At 45.3% G+C, this 21,347-nt stretch overlaps 1 protein-coding gene, 1 long non-coding RNA gene and 1 other non-coding gene across 3 annotated transcripts in view; 1 reads left to right on the top strand and 2 right to left on the bottom strand.

The window, feature by feature from the left end:
- Window positions 1-1,904: 1,904 nt before the first annotated feature.
- The window catches only part of LHFPL2 (LHFPL tetraspan subfamily member 2), a 153,566-nt gene continuing 134,123 nt past the window's right edge, over window positions 1,905-21,347 (bottom strand). Inside the window, exon 5 of the mRNA XM_072794057.1 lies at window positions 1,905-6,005. Within this exon, the coding sequence (XP_072650158.1) occupies window positions 5,749-6,005 (257 nt within the window). The 3' untranslated portion in view covers window positions 1,905-5,748. The remainder of the gene's footprint in view (window positions 6,006-21,347) is intronic.
- LOC140614793 (uncharacterized) lies at window positions 13,920-19,593 on the top strand. Its single transcript, XR_012015570.1, has 2 exons — window positions 13,920-15,694; window positions 15,809-19,593. It is a non-coding gene; the product is annotated as an uncharacterized lncRNA (long non-coding RNA).
- On the bottom strand, window positions 19,200-19,306 carry LOC140624052 (U6 spliceosomal RNA). The gene has a single exon (XR_012023593.1). It is a non-coding gene; the product is annotated as a U6 spliceosomal RNA (small nuclear RNA).

Here is a 21,347-nt window from a genome sequence, read left to right as displayed (position 1 = left end):
CCATGCACCGGGAGCCCGACGTGGGATTTGATCCCAGGGTCTCCAGGATCACGCCCTGGGCCAAAGGCAGGCACTAAACCGCTACGCCACCCAGGGATCCCTCCTCTTGGATTTCTGATGTTGGTGATACCATCACTTTCCACCCAGTACCCAAGCTAAATACTCAGGAGTCATTCTGGACTTTTTCCTCTCCTTTTCTCCTCACCTACCCCCAATCCCCCAGCTTCTAGTCACCAAACTGTCCATTGTTTTTCCAGAGCATCTCTAATTCATCTCATGGTCTTCACCATCACCTGCTTTTATTCAGGCTTTCTTCTCTTGAGAATAGGTCATAGTGGTTTCCTCCACAGGCACTTGGTTGATTGCTTGCCTGTAGGTGTTTGATTTTTCAGGATATTTGACTATAAAAAACAGAAGAACTGCTAATCTACATGTTACTTGATTGACTTTTCCTTCCCATGTGGTTTTACTGCTTCCTCTTATTTATTTATGCTTTTATCTACATCCTGTGTACCTCAGCAAAATGAGCAGTTCGTGGCTTAAACACTTATCTTGCAGAAGTCTTCATGGTGAGGAAGGAGCTGCAAGGACAAAGATAGTAGTAGGCTAGATGGCCTCAGCCAAATGATTAAGGAGCTGATAGGGGCTCTGAAATAAAGACAATTGTTGGTTCTTGCTGCTTTGAAGAGTATGCTAAAAGTTGGCTCTGATGCCCTTATTTTTTAGTGTTTAAGAGTTGAAAAGGTAGTGAATTAATGGAAACTACTGAAATAACCTGCTTAAAATAGATGTCCAATTTTTAGATAGTTAAGACTGTTCTTAAGTGGTTTTATGTTAAGGAAAGACTTTAATGGAGCTAGGAGTAAACTGAATGCAGTGTTCAGGAAGATCAATCATGGGAAGTTGATCGAGCAGCAGAACTGTCAAGTAAAAACTAAGGATGAAATGGGAAGAGCATGTGAGGGTTTTCCAACCTCTGCCGACATGTAAAGCCAAGGTCCTTTCCCTTCTGGATTAAAGATGTAATAGCTGAAAAAGCAAGTGAAAATTTCCAATTTTGCTTGGACTACTTAGATCATATTTTCTTTTGAAATTTTTTTCTTTCGGGATTTGTACAGTTTTGTCAGCTTTTAATTTTTGTTTCTATTAGAAACCTAGCAAGTGTCAGGTATCTTTAGAACCCAAAGCATAAATACAGTTTCTGCTGTCACAGGCCCTTGAAAGAGCCATTTTTGTTTATTCTATCAGGTAAGTGCTTGTTTATGAGAAGTGTTAGTGTCCTCTTTGAATTTATAAAGTAGAATTCTGCTTCTTGGGGCACCTGGGTGGTTCAGTGGTTGAAAGCCTGCCTTCGGCCCAGGGTGTGATCCTGAGGACCCGGGATCGAGTCCCACGTCGGGCTCCCTGCCTGGAGCCTGCTTCTCCCTCTGCCTGTGTCTCTGTCTCTCGTGAATAAATAAAATCTTTTTAAAAAAAGCTTCTTGATGAGGTTTTAGGATTACCTTTAGGAAAGGTGGATGTGCAACTGTTCCATAATTGGCTTTTTAGTATTTTTGTTGAAAGAGACTGTGCCCTTCAACTGATTTTTTTCCTTGTCATTATTATACCTATTTCTTTGTAAAGTCTTTTTAATACTTGTATAATATCTGAGAGTTCCCCCTTCTTCACTTATGTTGATGCTTCTCCAAGGAAGAAATATGTACTTAATCTTGAAGTTAAAGCTAACCTAAGGTAGCAAAGTATATGTTACTAATGACTGGAATAGCTAAAATACTTGTACATTTTTTCCCCTATCATTAATATTACATATAAGTTAGTGTTTAACATAAAAGTTGACTGTTAGGGGTTTATCTTGAGAAAATTATGTAATTCTCTTGAAACCAACAGACTTGAAAAAATCAGAATGAGTTTCCAAAATCTGGTTTAATTCCAATCTGGGGAGGAGAGGGCATTGTGAGAAATACATATGCACAGAAACCTAATCAATGCTAGACAAACAACGTATTAGTTTACAGTATAATAGGATAACCATAAATTTGAAGGCTCAAATTGAGTCCATTAGCAGTAAATACAGTTTTCTATTTGGCTCAAGTGGCTACTGAATATCAAGTGATGCTGAGTTCCTCCAAAGCACCTAATGACCCCGCAGCCTTGGAAGGAGTTTCACCACAGTCTCAGAAGAAATCCCAGTCATGCCTTTAACTCTCTTGGCCCTTGGGAGTCATCGCTGCCCAAATACAAATGCAGGCCAGGGATTTCTAGTGGCCACATGTTATTGCACAGAGAGGTCTGTTCTAAGCCAGACTCTTAGGCTAAGAAGGTGTGAGATCAGCCCTTAAATAGTGGTCTAGCATTAATGTGGTCTATCAAAGCATGTTAGAGAAATAGCTCCTCAGTGATTATGTACCAGCTACTCTAGTTATCAAACTAACAGAAAAGGCAATGTGGCAGCTTCACATTTCACATGAAAGACTAGCATTAACTGGGCCTGGTGCTGGCTTCATTTTCACATAAATCTAGTGATTCTTTTAATTTAGACCCAGGAATAAATGATTTCATACCAGTCTTTTCTTCACATCGGTTTGTGTAGCATTTAAATTCTTATGGGTTAATGGCTAGGCCATGAAGGCAAAAATGTTTAACTCTCCTTTGCCAAAACAGAAACAATCCCTGTTCTGACTCCTGTCCAGTTTCCAAAAAAAAAAAAACCAAAACAAAACATACATACACCTTTGTTATTGCACATCTTTCACACAGACTTGTGTATGTATAATATACATATATATATTTTAAATATGCTACACTTAAAAAAAAGACTATGGTACTTTACATGTTTTAACAAAGATCATTACACCACAGATGTTTGAAAACTATACAAAAACCCTTATACAACTAATGTAACATTGTTGAATTAGCACACAGGTTTAAAAACTTCCACAGAATCCAAGCAAGTATTGATGCCTTCTTGGAGTTCATTGAGAAGCCCAGCCCATCACAAAATTTTAAGCACAAATGCAGGCAATAATAAATAAGACTTTTCTGGTAGTAGTAATGGTCCAGGTATATTATGTATTAGATTTTCGGACTGAGGTGATTAGGTGATTGATATTAGGAAAATGTGGGTCAACAATCAGTCCAATTGTTTGACATATTTCTAATACATTCCTCGTATTCAGTGGCTTTTAAACAGCTGTACAGTTTTGGTGTAGACTAGCAGGATTTTAAGGTTTCATCTTTCCCAATCAAAGCCTGGCTAATGGGCTAAAGGTTTAAAAGGCCCACATTACTTATTCTGTCTCTGCTAGAGAAATTCCATCTCCGCTCTGCTTATTCAGTCAGTGCTTAAGTAGTTTTTAGTGGTTTGGGGTTATGTGTGTGTGCATGTGCTTTGTCTTCTGTAGCATTCAGACTAATGGAATAAAAACACTGTCAAGTGAACTCTGGCAAGAGAAGTGACATTTTCACTTGTGACTACTGTTTATCAGGGTGTTCTAGAGATAAGCCATCACCTTAGCCAATGAGCAGTCAGGTAGTTAAGTTGATGGACATGCTCACAAGATCCTCAGGGCTTGGGACTTTAACTTGTCTGTAAAATGGGGAGTTAGAGAACCAATTTCCTAACACTTATTTTATACTCCATTTTGTACAGAAAAAAAACAGTGAATCTGGGGATGAATGGAATCCCCCCCTCCCGACCCCCTGCTTTTTTTGAATGAAAATTACTGCCAAAGTTTAAAAAGCAGTTACTGTGGGCATTGGGACTTTGTTAGAGCATAAAAATAGCGACAGGAGCCCTGTCCATCAGCTACCATAACCTATTCCTGTGTGGTGTTAGAGATAGGATTGATGTTTCCCGAGCCCCTATAGTAGGCTGCTGTGGGGATACCTATTTACCCCTTCTCTGCTCCCAAAAAAAAGTTGTAGGACTTACATCTTGCTTATTCTGACTTTGGTCTAAGAATGGTGAAGTGATTGAGGCCTGGTTTTGCACCACCACCCCTCTTGCCCTTGGCTCTTAATCTGTGTGATAAAATGGTTTGTGGTACAGGCCAAGGAAATAAACCTTGACTTGTTCCATTCCATCTACATATAAAGCAATTATTTGTTTTGCACCAAGGCATAGTTTTAGATTCAGCCTGAAGGTGATTCATGTGGGGCAGTGTCGTAAAATCTGAATCAGGTGTCTCTGCCTAATGGCACTTAGCATACGATATCTCAGCCAAAGAAGGTGCAAAGTAATTACTTTGTTAAGCTTTCAAAACAAGGCAAGCCCTCAAGTGAACAGATTTATAAACCCAAATAGACCTATACTTTTAATTCTTCAGTAAATCTCTTAGGTCCACTCCATTTGCTTAAACTGTGAAGGAGAGTTGGTGTCGTTGCGCAGGTCTGAAGCTTGGGGTAATACCCAGCTGGGCTCTTGCCACCGAGATCGTTCCAAAGTAAATGTGAGGTGGTGGCTAGTACCATTTTTTGGAATCCATTTTTTTTTTTTTGGCAATTTATAGAAACTAGATTATAAGCTCCTGAATCCTAACAGTGGTGTTCCACTCTTTTTGTAAACAGGCATAGACCAGTGCTATGAGCTCGGTCTAGCTCTCATTTTTGCATTAAATTTCTAGTCTGCTTTTCTGGGCATGGAGGCCAGTTGCAACTCACCCGCTGCAGTAATTTTAATGTTCTTTCCGTCTGCTTTCAGGAACAATACTAGTAACTGGGGAAACTTAACTCCCATGACTAGCTCCCTTTTTTCTGTTGCTGCTGGGGTTGGGAGATACAGCTGACTACCACATGGTTACCAAACAGCAGGCAAGGATCTCCCCACAAGTGCTGAGATTCTGGCAAGTTCTCCCACTGAACATCTGAACGAGCCACCCGTGGCTTGGAGACCTCCGTTCCTGGAACGAGGAAACAGGGCGAGGTTTCCTTTGGCAGCTGAAGCTCGATCCTAACCCCAGGAGAGAAAAACCGGGGATCTCCATTGGAAGAGGAGACTGAGCCGGTACTGGTGCGGGCCTGACTGCTAGACAGTGGAATGGAAGTCTTCACTAGCAGGATTTTCTTTTATTCTCCTGATCATAGAGGTCCTTATTCTTTCCTTACTTGGGTTTCTAAAATCTTGGAGGGACAATTCAACCGATCCAACCCTACCCTGGAATTCAGCCTAGGATAAGTCCCACAACAGGATTCCACACTGATCTGGTGGGCTAAGCAAGAGGCGGTGTCCTATTACAGCCTCGAGCACATATCCTACCCCCAGGAAGTATGCAGTTTTCATTTTAGCCTCTGAGACAACCTGGAAGCACTAACAGGAGATGAAAACACCAACCCCGAAACATCATTCTGAGGCAGTGATGCCTACTGGCACGCAGCCTTACGGCAGAGACACATCTCAAAACAGCCTGCAAGTCAAGCTCACAGTTTCCTGCTTGGAGAGGAACGGCTGCCTTAATGGTTTAGATCATTATCCTTCATGGTCCCTGGGAGAAGATGGGGTCAGACTTGTCAACTACGTGTCAGGGTGCATGCAGTAGTTTCGCATTCCATCTCTGACAGCTGGCACTGTGGCCCGGGTGCAGTCACTCGGCTGGACATGGCCGCTCATTGGTCCTGTGAAGGCCTGGGGCTGTGGAATGTAGGCTTTGGTAGATAAAGGCCAGTTCTTCACTTGACTCACTCGAAGAAACCAGAGGGGTGCTCTTTCAGAAGGTTACACAGGATGAAAATGGCATTTGTGTCTCTTCTGAACTAAAGGAGGCAGATAAGGTTTTTCCCCTCTTCGATTTCTTCCTGTACTTTGTCACTGGAGGTGGCAATTTCTGCTTGTGCAGAGAAGACCGCACAGATGAAGGTGAGTACTGTGCCTCCGATGGCGGTGTAGAAGGCCCAGCCCAAGGAGCAGTCTCCGGGTTTGTAGGCCGATGCGTAGGGCCCACAGTAGCCTACGGCCTTCTGGCAGCCCCAGCCAGCAGGGTAGAGTATCAAACCCAGGATGAGGAACAAGCCTGCAGGGCAGAAGAGAAACAGGTGAAACCCCTGGCTTCCAGTGGAAGGTGAGCAACTCTCCAGCGAGGCTGCAGCTGTCACCCGGTGGCCTGCCCAGGGCCGCAGCACCCATTCCACAGAGGCAGGTCTCAGGGACTGGCTTCATGCAGCTCATCTGACCTCATCGAGGAACGCCACCGCTTTCTTAGAAACCTCTGTAGCCTCTTTTGTGTATGTTAGAATGTGGACCCATTAATAATTTACCTCCTAGAAAAGCAAATTAAACTGTTTCTTCCCACAAAACTCTTGATAGTCAGCATTTTCCTTTCAGTCTAAGGCAGAGGCTGGCAAACGGTGGCCCCCACAAGTGAAATGTGGACCCGCTTCTCTAAATATTTATTAGAAAAAAAAAATGTACCCTATGCCCATTTGTTTATGGACTTGGTTGATGGCTTTTCCTGTGCTGGAACAGCAGCAAGATGGCTTTATTCTATGTGGCAGGAGAAAAATGGTATTCTCTGAAAGAGGACACCGATATAAATCAAGATAACAGATTTCATACCCCCCAAAAGCTGTTTCTTTAGATACCTTCCAGTAGCAATTCTATCCTCATAATTTAATCATGGTTCTAAATTCTCTTTTCCTACCTTTACTGAAGTCCTCTGGGTTTACCACACCAAAGCTCTGAAGTCATTTACAACAACTTTCCCACAAAAAAGAATTGGACTAAATTTGTGGTAGTATTAGGTTTGAAGAATGATCAAGGACAGTGTTTGAATCCAAAGATCACAACTTTCTCCTGTGATGGCATCTTCTCGCCCAGCCTGGCAGTTCAGATCTGATTTTGGATCTCATTTTCCCTACTTCCCAAAGTAATCCCATTGTTCTACTTTGGGGCTTAGGGGACTTTTTTTGCAAGAGTGGAATATAGGGAACTGGTTCGTGCGTTTACTGTCTGAAGAAGGGTGCTTCAAAACAAGAAGTCTCTCTCACCCTGCAACCCTTTGTTTCTGTATAGGTCACAGTGCTGGGAGGAAGGTGGGAAAACGCACTCCAGGGTTAGAAGTGTTAAGTGAAACACACAGCCGACTGAGCCATTCCAGAGAGGTGCCGTTAGAAACGACTGAGAGCGTGGAGCTAACTCCCCCAAGGAGAAGACTGCCGGTGGAGAATGCATCGGTAACTCTGGAATAGGCACGGTTTCAGCACAGACTGGCTAAGTCAAGAGGTGGGTAGGTTAGTAGCTAGAAGAGCTATGGGCTAAGGGTGTAATAGAGGTTTGAATCCAAGCTCTTGCCATTTATGAGCTGGGTGACTTTAGAAAAGTCTTTAAACTTGTCTGGGTAGGATTCCTCACCTATAAAACACTAATCCTTAACTCAAAGTGGTTGCGAATATTAAAGTGCAAAAAACAAACAACTTTATACGGCCGTTAACAGTAACAGCTGTAACAAAACTGGAACATAGACTAGCAGCTGATAATAGGTACAAGGCTTTAGCAGACCTCTCCCGTATATAAACACTAACAGTTTAAAGTTTACCACTTAGGAGTAAGCAAGTCAGGTACATTTTGAGGGTTTATTTTGAAAGGTGTAATAATTTGGGGAGAGAGGAAAACCCCCGTATAATTTAATACCCTGGAAGAATAAACTATTCTCTATATCTCATTCAACTGGGGAGAGCTAAAATTATTGAGCTAATTCTTCTGGATTTCTTTTTTTTTTTAAGATTTTATTTATTTATTCATGAGAGAGACAGAGAGAGAGAGAGGCAGAGACACAGAGGGAGAAGCAGGCTCCATGCAGGAAGCCCGATGTGGGACTCAACCCCGGGTCTCCAGAATCACGCCCTGGGCCGAAGGCAGCTCTAAACCACTGAACCAAAAAAATAAATAAATAAATAAACCACTGAGCCACCCAGGGATCCCCCACAAAGTCTTTTTACTTAATTTATTTTTTAAAGATTTTATTTATTCACGAGAAGCACAGAGAGAGAGAGAGTGAGGCAGAGACACAGGCAGAGGGAGGAGCAGGCTCCATGCAGGGAGCCCAATGTGGGACTCGATCCCGGGACCCCAGGATCACGCCCTGGGCTGAAGGCGGCGCTGAACTGCTGAGCCACCCAGGCTGCCCTCTTTTGGATTTCTAAGGCCTATAATAAAGTCTGATAAATCCCCATCTCCTTCCCTAGGAAACCTCACCCAAGGGTAGACTACACTTGGGTAGTCTCCTCCCTCAGGTCCTCAGTTTCCCTGGAAACACTGAGGTACCATCACTGGGACTCGAATGAGGATTCAGAAGCACTCTCTGGCGCACGGCCTCTACGGTCAAGCCCTAGTGCCTGTCCGAGGCAGGGGAGCAGTCGCTGCTTGTCCCTTTAAAAAACTAGCATGTTCGTATTTAAATTGCACCTCCAATTAAATATTAATTGCACACATCATCTGTATTATGTGGCTTAAACAGGCCCAATAAGTAAAACTAAGGTGTTTTACTGTGATCGGGACCAAAGACAGCATGGAGAGCGCTCCTGCCCTATGCGGGGATCCAGCTGGTAGGACATATGCAGTATCTTAATCTGGCTGCCTCAGATCCTTCTGTGAAGTAGGCAGTTTTAAAATAATCATCTTAATGTCGTCAGATCCCTTTGCACAGCACAGTCACAAACACTGACTCCGGCGCCGGCGCCAGGGCCCCCGGCTGCTCCCCTTTCTCGTAGTTCAGCTAAGGCTCCTGAAGTGCTTCAGTCCATCTTAAAATCCCGTCACAAGCTGCCCCGCTTGTGAAGAAGGACCGCAGGGACACTAGCATACAAGCGTGTCCTGCTGAGGAGTTTGTCCAGAGCCTCAGCTTGAATGTTTATAAGCCCACGGGCAGTCCAGGGGAGGGCAGTCTGCAAGCCCCAGGCAGGGGTGTGTGCCCAGGCCACAGCCTCGCCCAATTCCCCCGAGGCTCACAGGGTCAGAGGGAGGAGAGCGCCACTGTCCACCTGGCCCTGGCCGGTCACCGCTCCTCCCGCAGCTGTAATTAGCCCAGTGAGTGCCATGAATAACGAGACCAAGAAAACAGTAGGCCTTCAGGTAAGCAAAAACCCCCACCATTTTTCATCTCTCTAGTATTTGGACAAAGACTTTCTACCAGAGGAATTCCAGCAAATTTAACAAGTCAGGTTGTCTCCTCCAGTGACTGCCACACTTAGTCCTTCCCTTAAGATGTCCTGATTCTACTGCTCTTGGACCCATGTACCTTATGAGCAGCCTGGGCATGTGGTTCCTGGGCCCTAAGAAGCATTCCTTAGTCATAAAACAGTACCCTAACAGGTTACTTTTGCTTCTTAGTAAAAGTGAGGAAAAAACCCATTAAGGTTCCCCAACTCGGGGTAAAATCCAGCTTTCTCTTTCTCTCCTTGGCCTTGCTCTGGCTCCCTATTACCTGTTCAAACTCACCTCTGCCTTTCTCACCCTCATGTTCTCCTCTCCAGCCTCACTAGCCAGAGGGCATTTCGTTGGACATTCATACCGGCCATCCACAGGCCCCTGACATCCCAGGCACTTGACATTCCTCTTACGGGCAGTGCTTTCCTTCCAGATAGTGTTTAGGCCACATTCAAATGCCACCTTGTTGGTGTGGTCTTCCATTCCACTCTATTCAAATTTCTTTTTTTTTTTTTTTTATTTATTTATTTATGATAGTCACAGAGAGAGAGAGAGAGGCAGAGACACAGGCAGAGGGAGAAGCAGGCTCCATGCACCGGGAGCCTGACGTGGGATTCGATCCCGGGTCTCCAGGATCGCGCCCTGGGCCAAAGGCAGGCGCCAAACCGCTGCGCCACCCAGGGATCCCCACTCTATTCAAATTTCTAACCACCTACTTCCCCCCTTTCCTTGCTTTATTTCTCCTTACGTTAATTACTAATATAGAGTATATTTGAGTCATATGAAACTTTCAATATTTGGCCTTTTTTTTTATTTGGCCATTTTTGGCCTACCATTGGACATATCTTATAGTTCAATCTACTATTTTACGTATTTTAATTATTCTCCATCTCCATCCCAGACTTGAAACTCCACCAGGGCAGGGATGGAGTTTAGCCTTCTAAAGCCAGTCTGGAACATAGTTAAGCCCATAATAAAATATCTCTAAACCACAGTGTGCCACAACCCGCCACCCACGCCATGAAAACTAATAACCTGACAGATGCCAATCAATGAGAACAAATGTGTCAGCAGGAAAGAAGAAAGAGACTCTTAGCTGGCTGGTTTATCCTGTCACACTGTCCTGTTCCAGGCCTGTGAATTCCCGTGTTTAGAAGCAAACTTCTACCCCGAATTCCAAACAGGATTAATGACCCCAACTAATGAGACAAAAATTAAAGTCTTAGATAGGCATGTCAGACAACCAGCAGAAAAATACAGTAAGACACACCAAGTCTGCTGCAAACTCAGCATGGTTATTCTGGTCCTCGACTTGGAGTATGCCCAAGGACTCTCAGCGTGGCGGGGGCTAGAGCCAGAGACCAAATGGAAGGTGAACTGTGCTCCGGATTGAATTTCACATAAGAGCCAGCCAGAAAAAGGTCTGATCTTCCTGTGCAGCTATTTAAAAAGTAGTTTCTGAAGTTAGGTCAGCCTGTAGTGGTCTCTGGGTCTTTCTACCACCTTGCCCTCATGCAGTATTGTTTTGGGAGGTATATTATGTGTTTTGTGGACGGTGATAGAGAAAGTAAGTGATGAGGCCAGTGGGCTTTTGCTCTTTTTTTTGCCTGGCATCTCTTCCCATGTGCCTGGGTGAGCAATGGTTGGCCTAGCTGGGAGGAAGAAAAGCAGGGGGGATGATACTGGCCAGAAAATAGCCACCACTGAAGGAAACGGTAAGTGACTCAGAGTTGTCATAACCTCTCCATGACTGATTGCTAGGGTGATCCCCCAGAAGGTGCCCTACGCTCATCACGGGATTACTGGGGACGACTCAACCTTATGTGGGAAAGAAAAAACTGAAAAGAAACTGATGGTTAGTTCCTTGGACTACCCAAGATGCCCACAGGCTGCAGACAGTCCTGACCACCCCAGTGAGCTGACCACCAGCCTCAGGTGCCAGCTATCACCGTACAGGGCCCACTGTGTCTCTCTGCTGCTTGTAATACCTTCCCCCACCTGGCTGGAGCAAGGAATGACCAGCCCTCAGTGTGCAAAGTGCTTTTCTAAGGCCAGGCACTGACACTGTCAACCTGTGGAGAAGCTCCCAGTGAGGGACGCAACAGTTAGCCTCCAGTAGATGGGAATCGAGAAGCTCATTCTAGGGATGCCCGGTGGCGGGGCGGGGGGGGGGGGGCTCAGCAGTTGGGTGCCCGCCTTCAGCCCAGGGCGTGGTCCTGGGGTCCCAGGATCGAGTCCCGCATCTGGCTCCCTGCATGGAGCCTGCTTCTCTGTGTGTCTGCCTCTCTCATTCTGTGTCTCTCATAAAAAAAATAAATAAAATTTGGGTTAATTTGTGAGGAGTGTCCACTGAGTATATACTATGTGCTTGGCCTGGTGCACTGGGATAGAGGAGGGGGTCGATGTGGGGTTTCATAGGCTTTAAGCACTTGTAAGCCAGTAATACTCGAGGAATCTGATCACACTACCCACACCACCATTCCTTGAGCCAGGGCTCTTATTGGTGCTGACCCCTCGGGGGTCCTCTACCTGGACATATCCCCCCTCACCCAGACGTCCTTCCACGTGCGACACGGTCACCATTTCCTGCCAGGACGGTATTCTCTGTGTGCTTCCCCTGCCCTGTCCCTCTCCAGCTCTTCATCACACTGTTAATTCTGTGGACTTATTCAGCAACTATTTCCTGCATTACCTACTCAGGGCCAGTCCCTACGCTCAGCTCAGCCCTGAGGATACCGCAGTCCCTGGCAGGACTCTGAGCCCCTGGAGGGCACAGACCTTTATTTCTCTTGGTATACATCACAGTTTTGGCTTAGCATTCATTTACCATAAACCTGATGGGTATGTCACAGTTAACTTTGGATAACAAAGGTCAAGAGTTCAACTTGTTTCTTTGAAATAGCCATTGACTCATTTAGGAACAGCAGGAGGGCCCTTGTTTATCCCCCTCAGGTAGGTCTACCTTGTGACTCAGAGCTCAGGTCACTAAAGCATAATGCCAGGACGCTGCCCCTGCCACCACAGCCCCTACACCTCATTCCCTTGCTTGGGGTAGCCATCTCTCCAACGGAAGTAAGGCCAATCAGACAAGAGTGTGACTGGCTTCCCCATCCCCAGACCCCGGCTCCGACCCAGCTCAGGGGGCACTGCAGGCTTATGGGAGCGGTAACTTCCATCAGAAAGTCGAAAAACATAGTAGAGCGCAGGATCAGAGGGGAACTAAGGCAGGACAGTCCTCCTCACAGGTATTGTGGATCCTCCCCCCGCTCCCCCCCCCCCCCCCCCGCCCCGTACTCTCCGCGGGAGGCCAACTGGCTTTTCCTGCTCGGTATCTGAACACGGGAGTGCCCACGGCTCAACCCCTCGCCCGCCCCCTCCAGTCCCCTGATCACTCGGGCTCCGGCTCCCGCAGCTTTACTCCAGGAGGCGGATAGCTCCTGCGCTCTGGCCTCCAGCCCCGGGCCAAGGGCCTGCCTGACCCCCGGACGCCTGACAGGGAACTTGAAATTACATCCAAAGCTCACTCTGGGCCGCCACTCCCTCCTTCACAGCCTGCTCTTTGCCCCGGGGACTTCATATCAGCTAACGGGAGTTCAGTGGTTCAATTCTTACAACCGCTCAGGCCAAAAACCTTCGAATACTTTTTGACTCCTCTTTGACTCCTCTTAGAGCGCGCATTCCTCTGCCCGCAGGGCCTTCAGCTCTTAACTCTTCCCGGGCCGCAGGGCGCTTTCTCCCGACGACCCACGTGGCTAACTCCTCTATCCCGTCAAGTCTTTGAATCTGTCTCCCCGAAGCCAGCCCTGACTACCTGATGTCCTCTTATCACCCGGCTTACCTAACCCCTCAGCCTGGCTGCACTTTTTGTTTCTTCCACAGTACCCACCACCTTTTAATGTACTGAATGACTTATTTAGTATACTGTCTCCACCATCTTCAGTGTAAATTCCATGACAAAGAACTTTGTCAGTTTATTCTTTATGTATCCCAGTTGCTTAGAACCACATGACATGTAATAGGTGCTCAGTAAATATTTGATGAATGGGAAGACAGGGTGCTGTGATGCAGATGTTACATTTTAAAGGAAACCAATATAATGTACTTGCCAAGTTTTTTAAATGGTTGGAGGAAAAGCTTCATTCAATAACGTGAATCTTAGGGGTTGGCAATTTCAGCTAACAGCACAGCTGCCGTACTTCCTAATGAAACCCACGCAAGGGCCAAACCATGGGACTTGACTGCAAGCACTAAAAACCTCCTTTCTAGCTCTAGAAAATGATGCTCTTTGGGAGAACACAAAGATAAAGTACTGAGTCAATTAAATGTAATGAATTTTCATTTAATCTGGAGACCAGCTTTAGGTTAGCCTCAAAACTCTGAAATTGTTTCCCACTATTGCTGGCTGCAGTGAGCACAGCTGAAAAGACAGACTGTGGCTGACCTGTGGACCTTTCCAGGACCCCAGCTGAGAGCGGAGCAGTGCAGGGATAAACCTAGAGAAGTTCGGGATAATAGCAAGTGGTAGAGAGCAGAGGGATACAAAGGTAAATGAAGAGAGGGGTGGCCCGTGGCAGAGGGAAGGGTGGTGTCCAGAAGCACCATGAGCCTGGAGAATGGAAAGACCCCTTCCCATCAGCAGCCCAGCAGACACTGAAGGCAGTGTCACAGATCAGCGTCTGGTCTGTGTGGTCTGCGTTCCAGGAGAGGAGTACCGTGTTATTTACCTCTAAGTCTGTTTCATGTGGTACAACATGGTACAACAGAGTGGCTCACCACAAACGTAGGGATACTGTTTACTTCCAATCTGACAGCTGGAAGTCGTTTTGGCAGTCCTTAATAGCTAATTGTAGGTCATCAACTGTTGCTAGGTGTGCACACTTCTCTTTCACAATCCCGCTGGGCACACACATCATGCTTTGAGGAAGCACACCGTATCAGACCACACCCAGTTCCCACCCACTGAATCTGTCATCACGCTGCTTTTCCCAATCATCATGGTATGAACCTACACACTCTTCATGTTCAGGAGCTTTGTGAGACATTCTGTAGTGATCATTCTCGGTCACAACACAAGGCTAGACCTGGTTCTCTCTGTTTTAAGAAAGGAAAAAAATGTAATTTTTATTTAAAATTTTTACCTATGAAATTCTAAGTGGCAAGTACAGGGTTAACCGAGTATCTGGAAAACTAAATAGAACAGTGATAGTAAAAAGTGGAAGTCTTAACTGTGCTGGAATACACATTTGTCCCATAAAAGAACAGCAACTGTTTGGGCACCATGGACTCCCGTTCAACTATAAACTTAACAGCAGTAGGGGGTGTATTCCTTATTCCTTGGCTTCTACGTCTCCATCTTTCTCCCAAATCCACACTCATTGCCTAAGCCATAGTCCTTTATCCATGCTGTGTTGTTGACCAACTTCCCCTGTCATTTCTGAATCTTGTTTTCTTTCTAGTCTTCACGTCTTTACAAGAACCTTTTGGAAAGGTCTTCTATGGCACAAATGCTAGATTCCAAGTAAAGATGACATGGAGCTAAAGCTATAAACACCTCTGCCCAATTTAATGCATTCACAACTAATACTTTAAGGCTGGAAGTTTATACAGATGACTAGAACCTTTTAGTGGGCATAATAACTTGTAACTATGGCAACCATTGATGCTTATTGGGCACTACAATGTGCCAGGCACTGGTGAAGCACTTTAAATTTAGTTCATTCAGTCCTCTTAACAAACTTATGAGGTTGGTACTATTAATATTATCACCAGACAGATGAGGAAACCGCAGCATGTAGGGATTCAGTAGGGTTCCACAGCTACCGAGCAGGGGACCTGGGACAGGCAGTGGGCTCCAGACTCCACTGCTGCTGCTTTACTGCAAACCAGAGACTCGCTTCTAAGACAAAAGCATTTGACCCGCTGAAGAAGAAAGATTGGGATGTACTCAAAGCTGGCTTACTTCTACCTACAAGGGGTTAGAGAGTGGATGATGTGGGACAGTTATCAAGTGAGAAAAGCACCCCAATGCTGTGAGGGGGCAGGAGGGAGGGAAAGGCTGCACCAAAATAAAGGGTCACCTGTTGTTTGTTCAGGCTGATTTGCTAACACCACAGCAAGCCAACGACAAATAAAGACGTTCCATCCACAGCTTCTCTTCCATTACAATCTGAGTGTCACCAGCCTCTTTACCACAATATAGATGCCACTGTGGAATGGCTGCCCCTGGCTAAAGAAACTTCGAGAAGAAAACCTAGTGAACAGGTCAGAATCATTTCAAGTTTGCCTCCTCTGGCCAATGCGAACAACCGTGTGAGGAGAAAACTGCAAATGAAACATAAAACTTATTGGACCAGAGTGAAAAAAGTCTAAGCCAGATAATCCACATACATTTTCATCTTTGAGATTCTGTATGATTGGGAACCATATAAAGCTGCACCTCCACCTAAAACAACGCCAGCCACAAGACAGCATATCCGGTGTTCTTCCCGGGACAGCTGATGAGACAACACGCGGCACCACGGGCACGCTCAGCGCCCCGATTACATCCTTGTCCAGCAGGTCAGGCCACAGTGCAACCATCTCACCCCCTTCAAATAGCTTTTAATTCACAGAACACAGCTGATGACCTTCGCCTCCCCTGACCTCCCCCTGCATCCCTCCCTGGCTCCACAGGTTTAAGTTATTGGTGTGTTGGTGGGAGACCTGCCTGTCTCCGGGTCCGCACGCTGAGGATACGGCCTCCACCTCAGGCACGACGTAGGGTGACAGACACCCGGATGGTGGCTCTCAGGGCCCTTCTCTCCACCCAAGGAGAGTCCTGGTCTCCTGCCTCCCGAGTTGCAACGCTACCGAGCAATGGCATCCAACCTGCTTGACTTCTCAGATGCCAGGCAGGCCACTAGCCTCAGTACCAAAATGTCAAGTTACCAGCGTATTCCACAGTATTTATAAACAGAAGGATAAAGCCAGGTATTAGTTATAACATGAATCAAGGATTTCTGCCTAAGAATTGCCAGTTTGGTTAATCTATACCTTTGACATCACTTTGCCCATTAAGGTTTTTCAATTTTTCAATGCAAATTTATTCAAAAGCCCAAACAGAATTTAGTTCTGGTGCTTTCCAGTTCTGAAATGATTCTTATTAGTTCTTTGGGTAATGGCTCCATTAATTATTTGTGCCCTGTCTTGGAGGGCAGAGGTCATGTCGGGATTGAGGCTTAGGAGCACTGGGAAACACTTTACTCTTTTCCACATGCCTAGAAACGTATCGCTGTGCTAGTACAGACCATCATATCACAGATCGCGTTTTTACCAATGAACGTGCATTTACTAACAGTTATGTACGGAGTAGGGCCCATTCTGAACAGCAGAGATAGAACTGTGAAAAAGACACAATCTGATCCTTGCTTAGATTCTAGAACAGTGGTTCCCACAACTTCTAGACTTCACACACTAGTACAATAGCCAGAAAAATTACTGGAAGGCCAATATTTCTATTTTGCTGATATAAAGACACTGAAAATAACCATCACCTCCTTTCCTCATCATTTCATAAAAGCATATTTTAACACAAAAGCGGTGAAGGATGTAATCTGATAATTAGTTCCTTAAATTGAACATACTCGGCTCTATGAAATCTTACTACATTGTCCTTATCTTTCTCATTTTTGATGTAGACTTCTGGAAACCTTAGCGGAATGGATCAGGGTTCATTCAAAGGCAGTAACCACTGGGCAAGGGGCCCCTCTGAGGAGAGGGAACACGAGGGCAGAGGTTGCCTGTGTCAGGTTGCGGACACCTTTCTAAGAAGCAAGTAACAGGATGAAGAGTAAAGAGGCTGTTTGGAACTCCCTGTCTCTTGGGAATCTAAAATCTAAACTTGTTCTCACTGCACCTCATTTTAAAATTTCAAGAGCTTATGAACGAGTCAAACTGGGTCCAGTTTTGACATTTAATAACTCTGCTTTGATAGGCAGATCAGGAACTGGAGGTCAGAGGGTTCACTCTTCATGAAAAGGGTTTTGGGTTGTACCACAGTGTCTTTGTAGAGCAGATTATATCTACATGTCACCTTTGTACATGATTAATAACAGAGGTTTTTAACCAGTAAGATTTTTCTGAGGGGAAAAGTGAAGGATCAGGTGTCAATTTTTTTAAAAGTTTGTATTAATGCTCATACTATCTCCCCAGAAGAATCTAGTATGGTACTGATTTCCTACTAAAAACACTCCCAGGGAATTATAATTGGCAAGAAAAATACTTTTCCAGGGTCGGGGGTGGACAGATGACACAACAACATAAAGAGAATTCTTTGGAAGACAATCAGAGCATAGTTTTCATAAAAAGACTTTATAACCAAGGCCTCCAGAGGAAGTTTCTGTTAGAATTACTCAGAATTAATGACCATCAATTAAGAATTGCCTGCATGCCCTTAGAATATATGGAGAAACAATCTATAAGAAAGATGCGGTTTCTCCCTTGTTGAAGCTTTCTGAAGTCTTTCTCAGCAATGATTCATGTTATATGCAAATTACTTCCCTGGCAATTTCTAAAGCCTTAACTCTTTATAGTTAGAATGCATCCAACATTCTAATTTAGCCAGATTATTCCTTCCTGTGAATTAGTGATAGAGTTTTCTTCTCAAGAGAAACTATTTTTTTAAACTGTTTACATCAACTGGAAAAATTTATAAAATATTTTCTTGATAAATTATTCATCCAACATGCTAGATTAAGAAAGAGCTTCTGTTTGACTATAACCAAATTACACTGATCATTCAAAATAAACTTCCAAGATAAATAAAAATGTAGTGTATAGCAGAGGAAAAGACACATGAAAAGATTGTTTTTGAGCAATAAAATTTTTAGGACAGTAAGTAAATTTCCTGCCTGCTAAAGTCTTAACGTCCAGATTATGTTAAATAACTCCTCCAATGAAGCAGGTGTCTTTTCCACACAGGGCCCTGACACTGGCCTCAAAACTCTCAACACATAGCAGCTGGGCATTTTGGTTTGAAATTTTTAATACTGGTTTGGCATTCTCACTGTTTATTTTGTTTTATTTTAAAGATTGTATTTATTCATGAGAGACACAGAGAGAGAGAGAGGCAGAGACACAGGCAGAGGAGGGAGAAGCAGGCTCCATGCAGGGAGCCTGATGTGGGACTTGATCCTGGGACTCCAGGATCACGCCGTGGGCTGAAGGCTGTGCTAAACCGCTGAGCCACCCGGGCTGCCCTCTCACTGTTTATTTTAGATTTCATCAGTAGTAGAGGCTATTTTTCAAATGGGAGTGATTCTTGGGGGCACCTGGATAGTTCAGTTGGTTAAGGGTCTGACTCTGGATTTCAGCTCAGGTCATGATCCAGGAGTTCTAGTCAAGCCCCTCAACCCTCAACTATTGGCCATCGGGCTCCCTGCTCAGTGGGGAGTCTGCTTCTCCTTCTCCCTCTGCCCCTCCCACCTCTTGTGCTCTCTCTCAAAGAAATAAAATCTTAAAAAAAAAAAAAGGTTAAAAAAGAGTTAGTCCTGGACATTTAATAAAGTTACTGGAAAGACTGTATACAGTAACTAAACTTATAAATATGGCCAGCTGCGCTGGAGCACAGCTCTTCACAGGAGATGCACGTTACTTTTCAAGTGGCGTCACAGCTTAGAATACGCTTGTTGCATTTAGCTCTTATAACAGTGCCTGAACTGCTCATGTAAGTATTCAGAACCATACTTAAGTGATTATTAGTTAATAGAATGTGGACATCATCCATGGCTCCATGATAATTTACATCTATAATTAAGTGGTTACCATGGCAAACCGCTTTCCACATTTTATTTGTGTATCAGTTGCTCTGAAATTTAAGAGAATTTGCACTTTTCTTCTAGACCTTCCAACTGATTATTTTATTTTATTTTTTTTAATTTTTTTATTTATTTATGATAGTTACAGAGAGAGAGAGAGGCAGAGACACAGGCAGAGGGAGAAGCAGGCTCCATGCACCGGGAGCCCGACGTGGGATTCGATCCCGGGTCTCCAGGATCGCGCCCTGGGCCAAAGGCAGGCGCCAAACAAAAATATGGAACGCTTCACGAATTTGCGTGTCATCCTTGCGCAGGGGCCATGCTAATCTTCTCTGTATCGTTCCAATTTTAGTATATGTGCTGCCGAAGCGAGCACCCAACTGATTCTTTAAAAGTAGATCCCACTCCCTGGACTTATATTAATGCCTGCTTGTTCCGCTTGCTTTTAGGGAGTTTTTTATCTAATGATATGATTGAGTTCTCGGTTCCCTTTATATATAATGATTTTTATATATATAGCTTTGGTTCTCTAGGGTATAGTTTATGAAACAATGACTCTATTGTAATATGGCTGGGGAGCAGAAACTCAAGAAATTGGAGACCTGAGTCTATAGTCTTTGCATTTAGTAGGCATCCAATAAAAACTCCTTGAATTGAAATTTAGTTCTGACCTGCTGTACATTTCTGCATACTCAGTTTTTACTAGGGGATTATTGGAGGTTGATGAATTAGTAGATCTGTCATCATCGGTGGTATTTTTTTTTTAAGATTTTATTTATTTATTCATGAGAGAGAGAGAGAGAGAGAGACAGACAGACAGACACATAGAGGAAGAAGCTGGCTCCCTGCAGGAAACCCCATGCAGGACTCAATCCCAGGACCCAGGATCACAACCTGAGCCAAAGGCAGATGCTCAACCGATGAGCCACCCAGGTGCCCCAAATCAGTGGTTTTCTTAAACTGATTGAGACATAGAACTGGTTGGACCTGACTTCTGGGGTGCATTCTCTGTCTGGAGAACCAGAAATGAAGAGCCTCCTTTGACAGCCAGAAGCTTCCAGCGCTTTGTTCTAAGAAGGAAAAGCAGGAGATGCTTCCTCTATTTCCTCATACTTTTTCTCTGAGGATTGAAGTTGGGCAGAGTCCCACTACCTTCTTGGAGAAAGCCAGGTAAATGTTTCAGGTGTAAAACTCCAGGGCAAGTTCCCTGTGAGACTCAGGAATCTCTTCCCCTGTCCTTATGTTTTTGAAGCCCCTGTTCTTATTTTTCTCCTCTCCAATGGCCGGTCTCTCTGGCCCAGAAGTGAATGAGTAGAGAGCAAGGGAGAAGCCAAAATACACGCCGAGACCGGGCTGAGTCGTGGTCGTCCTCCTGATAGTTACTGTTCATCCTGTGAGAAACAGCAGTTGGCAGTAGCACGACCTGGAGCGCGATCGCGGCCTATTTCATGGGCCTCTCCACGCTCGCACACACATTTTGATTTATGACAAAGCAACTATACGAGCAGCAAAGGTGAAATCCTCACCTGTCTTCTCTGTCCGATTCTTTTTACTCCTGTCCCTTTGCGCATACTGTCCCCCTCCATCCTGAACCACTGCCCCCTTCCCAGAAAGCTGAGCCCGCACACGCCAGGCCGGGCCTGACAACAGGGGGGGCTCCCTCGGACACACCCTCTGCCCCAGCCCCCCGAGGCAGGGCCCAGCCCCCCGGCTAGCTAATCCCGTCAGACTGGTGGCGCAGCTCCGGGGCAGTCCCGCTGGACCCTAAGGGTGCAGACAGAGGGCTCCAGGGACTAGAGCGTGAGGGCCACGCAGACGCCTACGAGGAAGCCCGAGAAATCAGCAGGCGGCCCCGCAGCCCGTGCTACCCCACCCTCGCGGCCAGCCCGGCGGCAGAGTCCAAGCCAGGACCAGGGAGCCAAACCCTGAGCTCACTTTAATGGCTTCTGTCCCAACCCTGAGTCACTGGGGATTCCATAGACTTCTAAGAGAGCCCTCCATGCATTTCTAAAAACAAACTGCTCGATGCCGTCATGGAAAACCTGGATCTCTGCGTTCTACGGTTTCATTATGGATTACATCCAGGTCACAACCTAAGGAAGACAGCTGGCAACCACGACCCTGCTGGCCCGTTACCCAGCTTTTGTAATGAATCCCAGAGGGCTACGGCCTGATGTGTGCTTCTGGCTCTGCCAAGATCTGGACAAGTCCTCACCTAGGGAAGGCCCATCAGCCTGTGATTTACTCTGTGAAGGGAGCCTGGAGAGCCACCTGCAGTCAAGGCTCGACTGCTAGAAGCGGCCTCCAGAAAGGAAATGGATTAGAGACTGAGGGTCAGGGGGAAGAGCAGTGAGAGGAAGGAGTTCTCAGTTTTCCTGTCAATTCAATGCAATCTTCTGCTTTTTGAAAAAATGCCC

Source organism: Canis lupus, chromosome 2 (genome assembly GCF_048164855.1).
Source record: "Canis lupus baileyi chromosome 2, mCanLup2.hap1, whole genome shotgun sequence".
Classification (NCBI taxonomy): domain Eukaryota; kingdom Metazoa; phylum Chordata; class Mammalia; order Carnivora; family Canidae; genus Canis; species Canis lupus.
The sequence above is the reverse complement of the archived record's forward strand: the minus strand, read 5'-3'. Positions and strand labels throughout refer to the sequence as shown.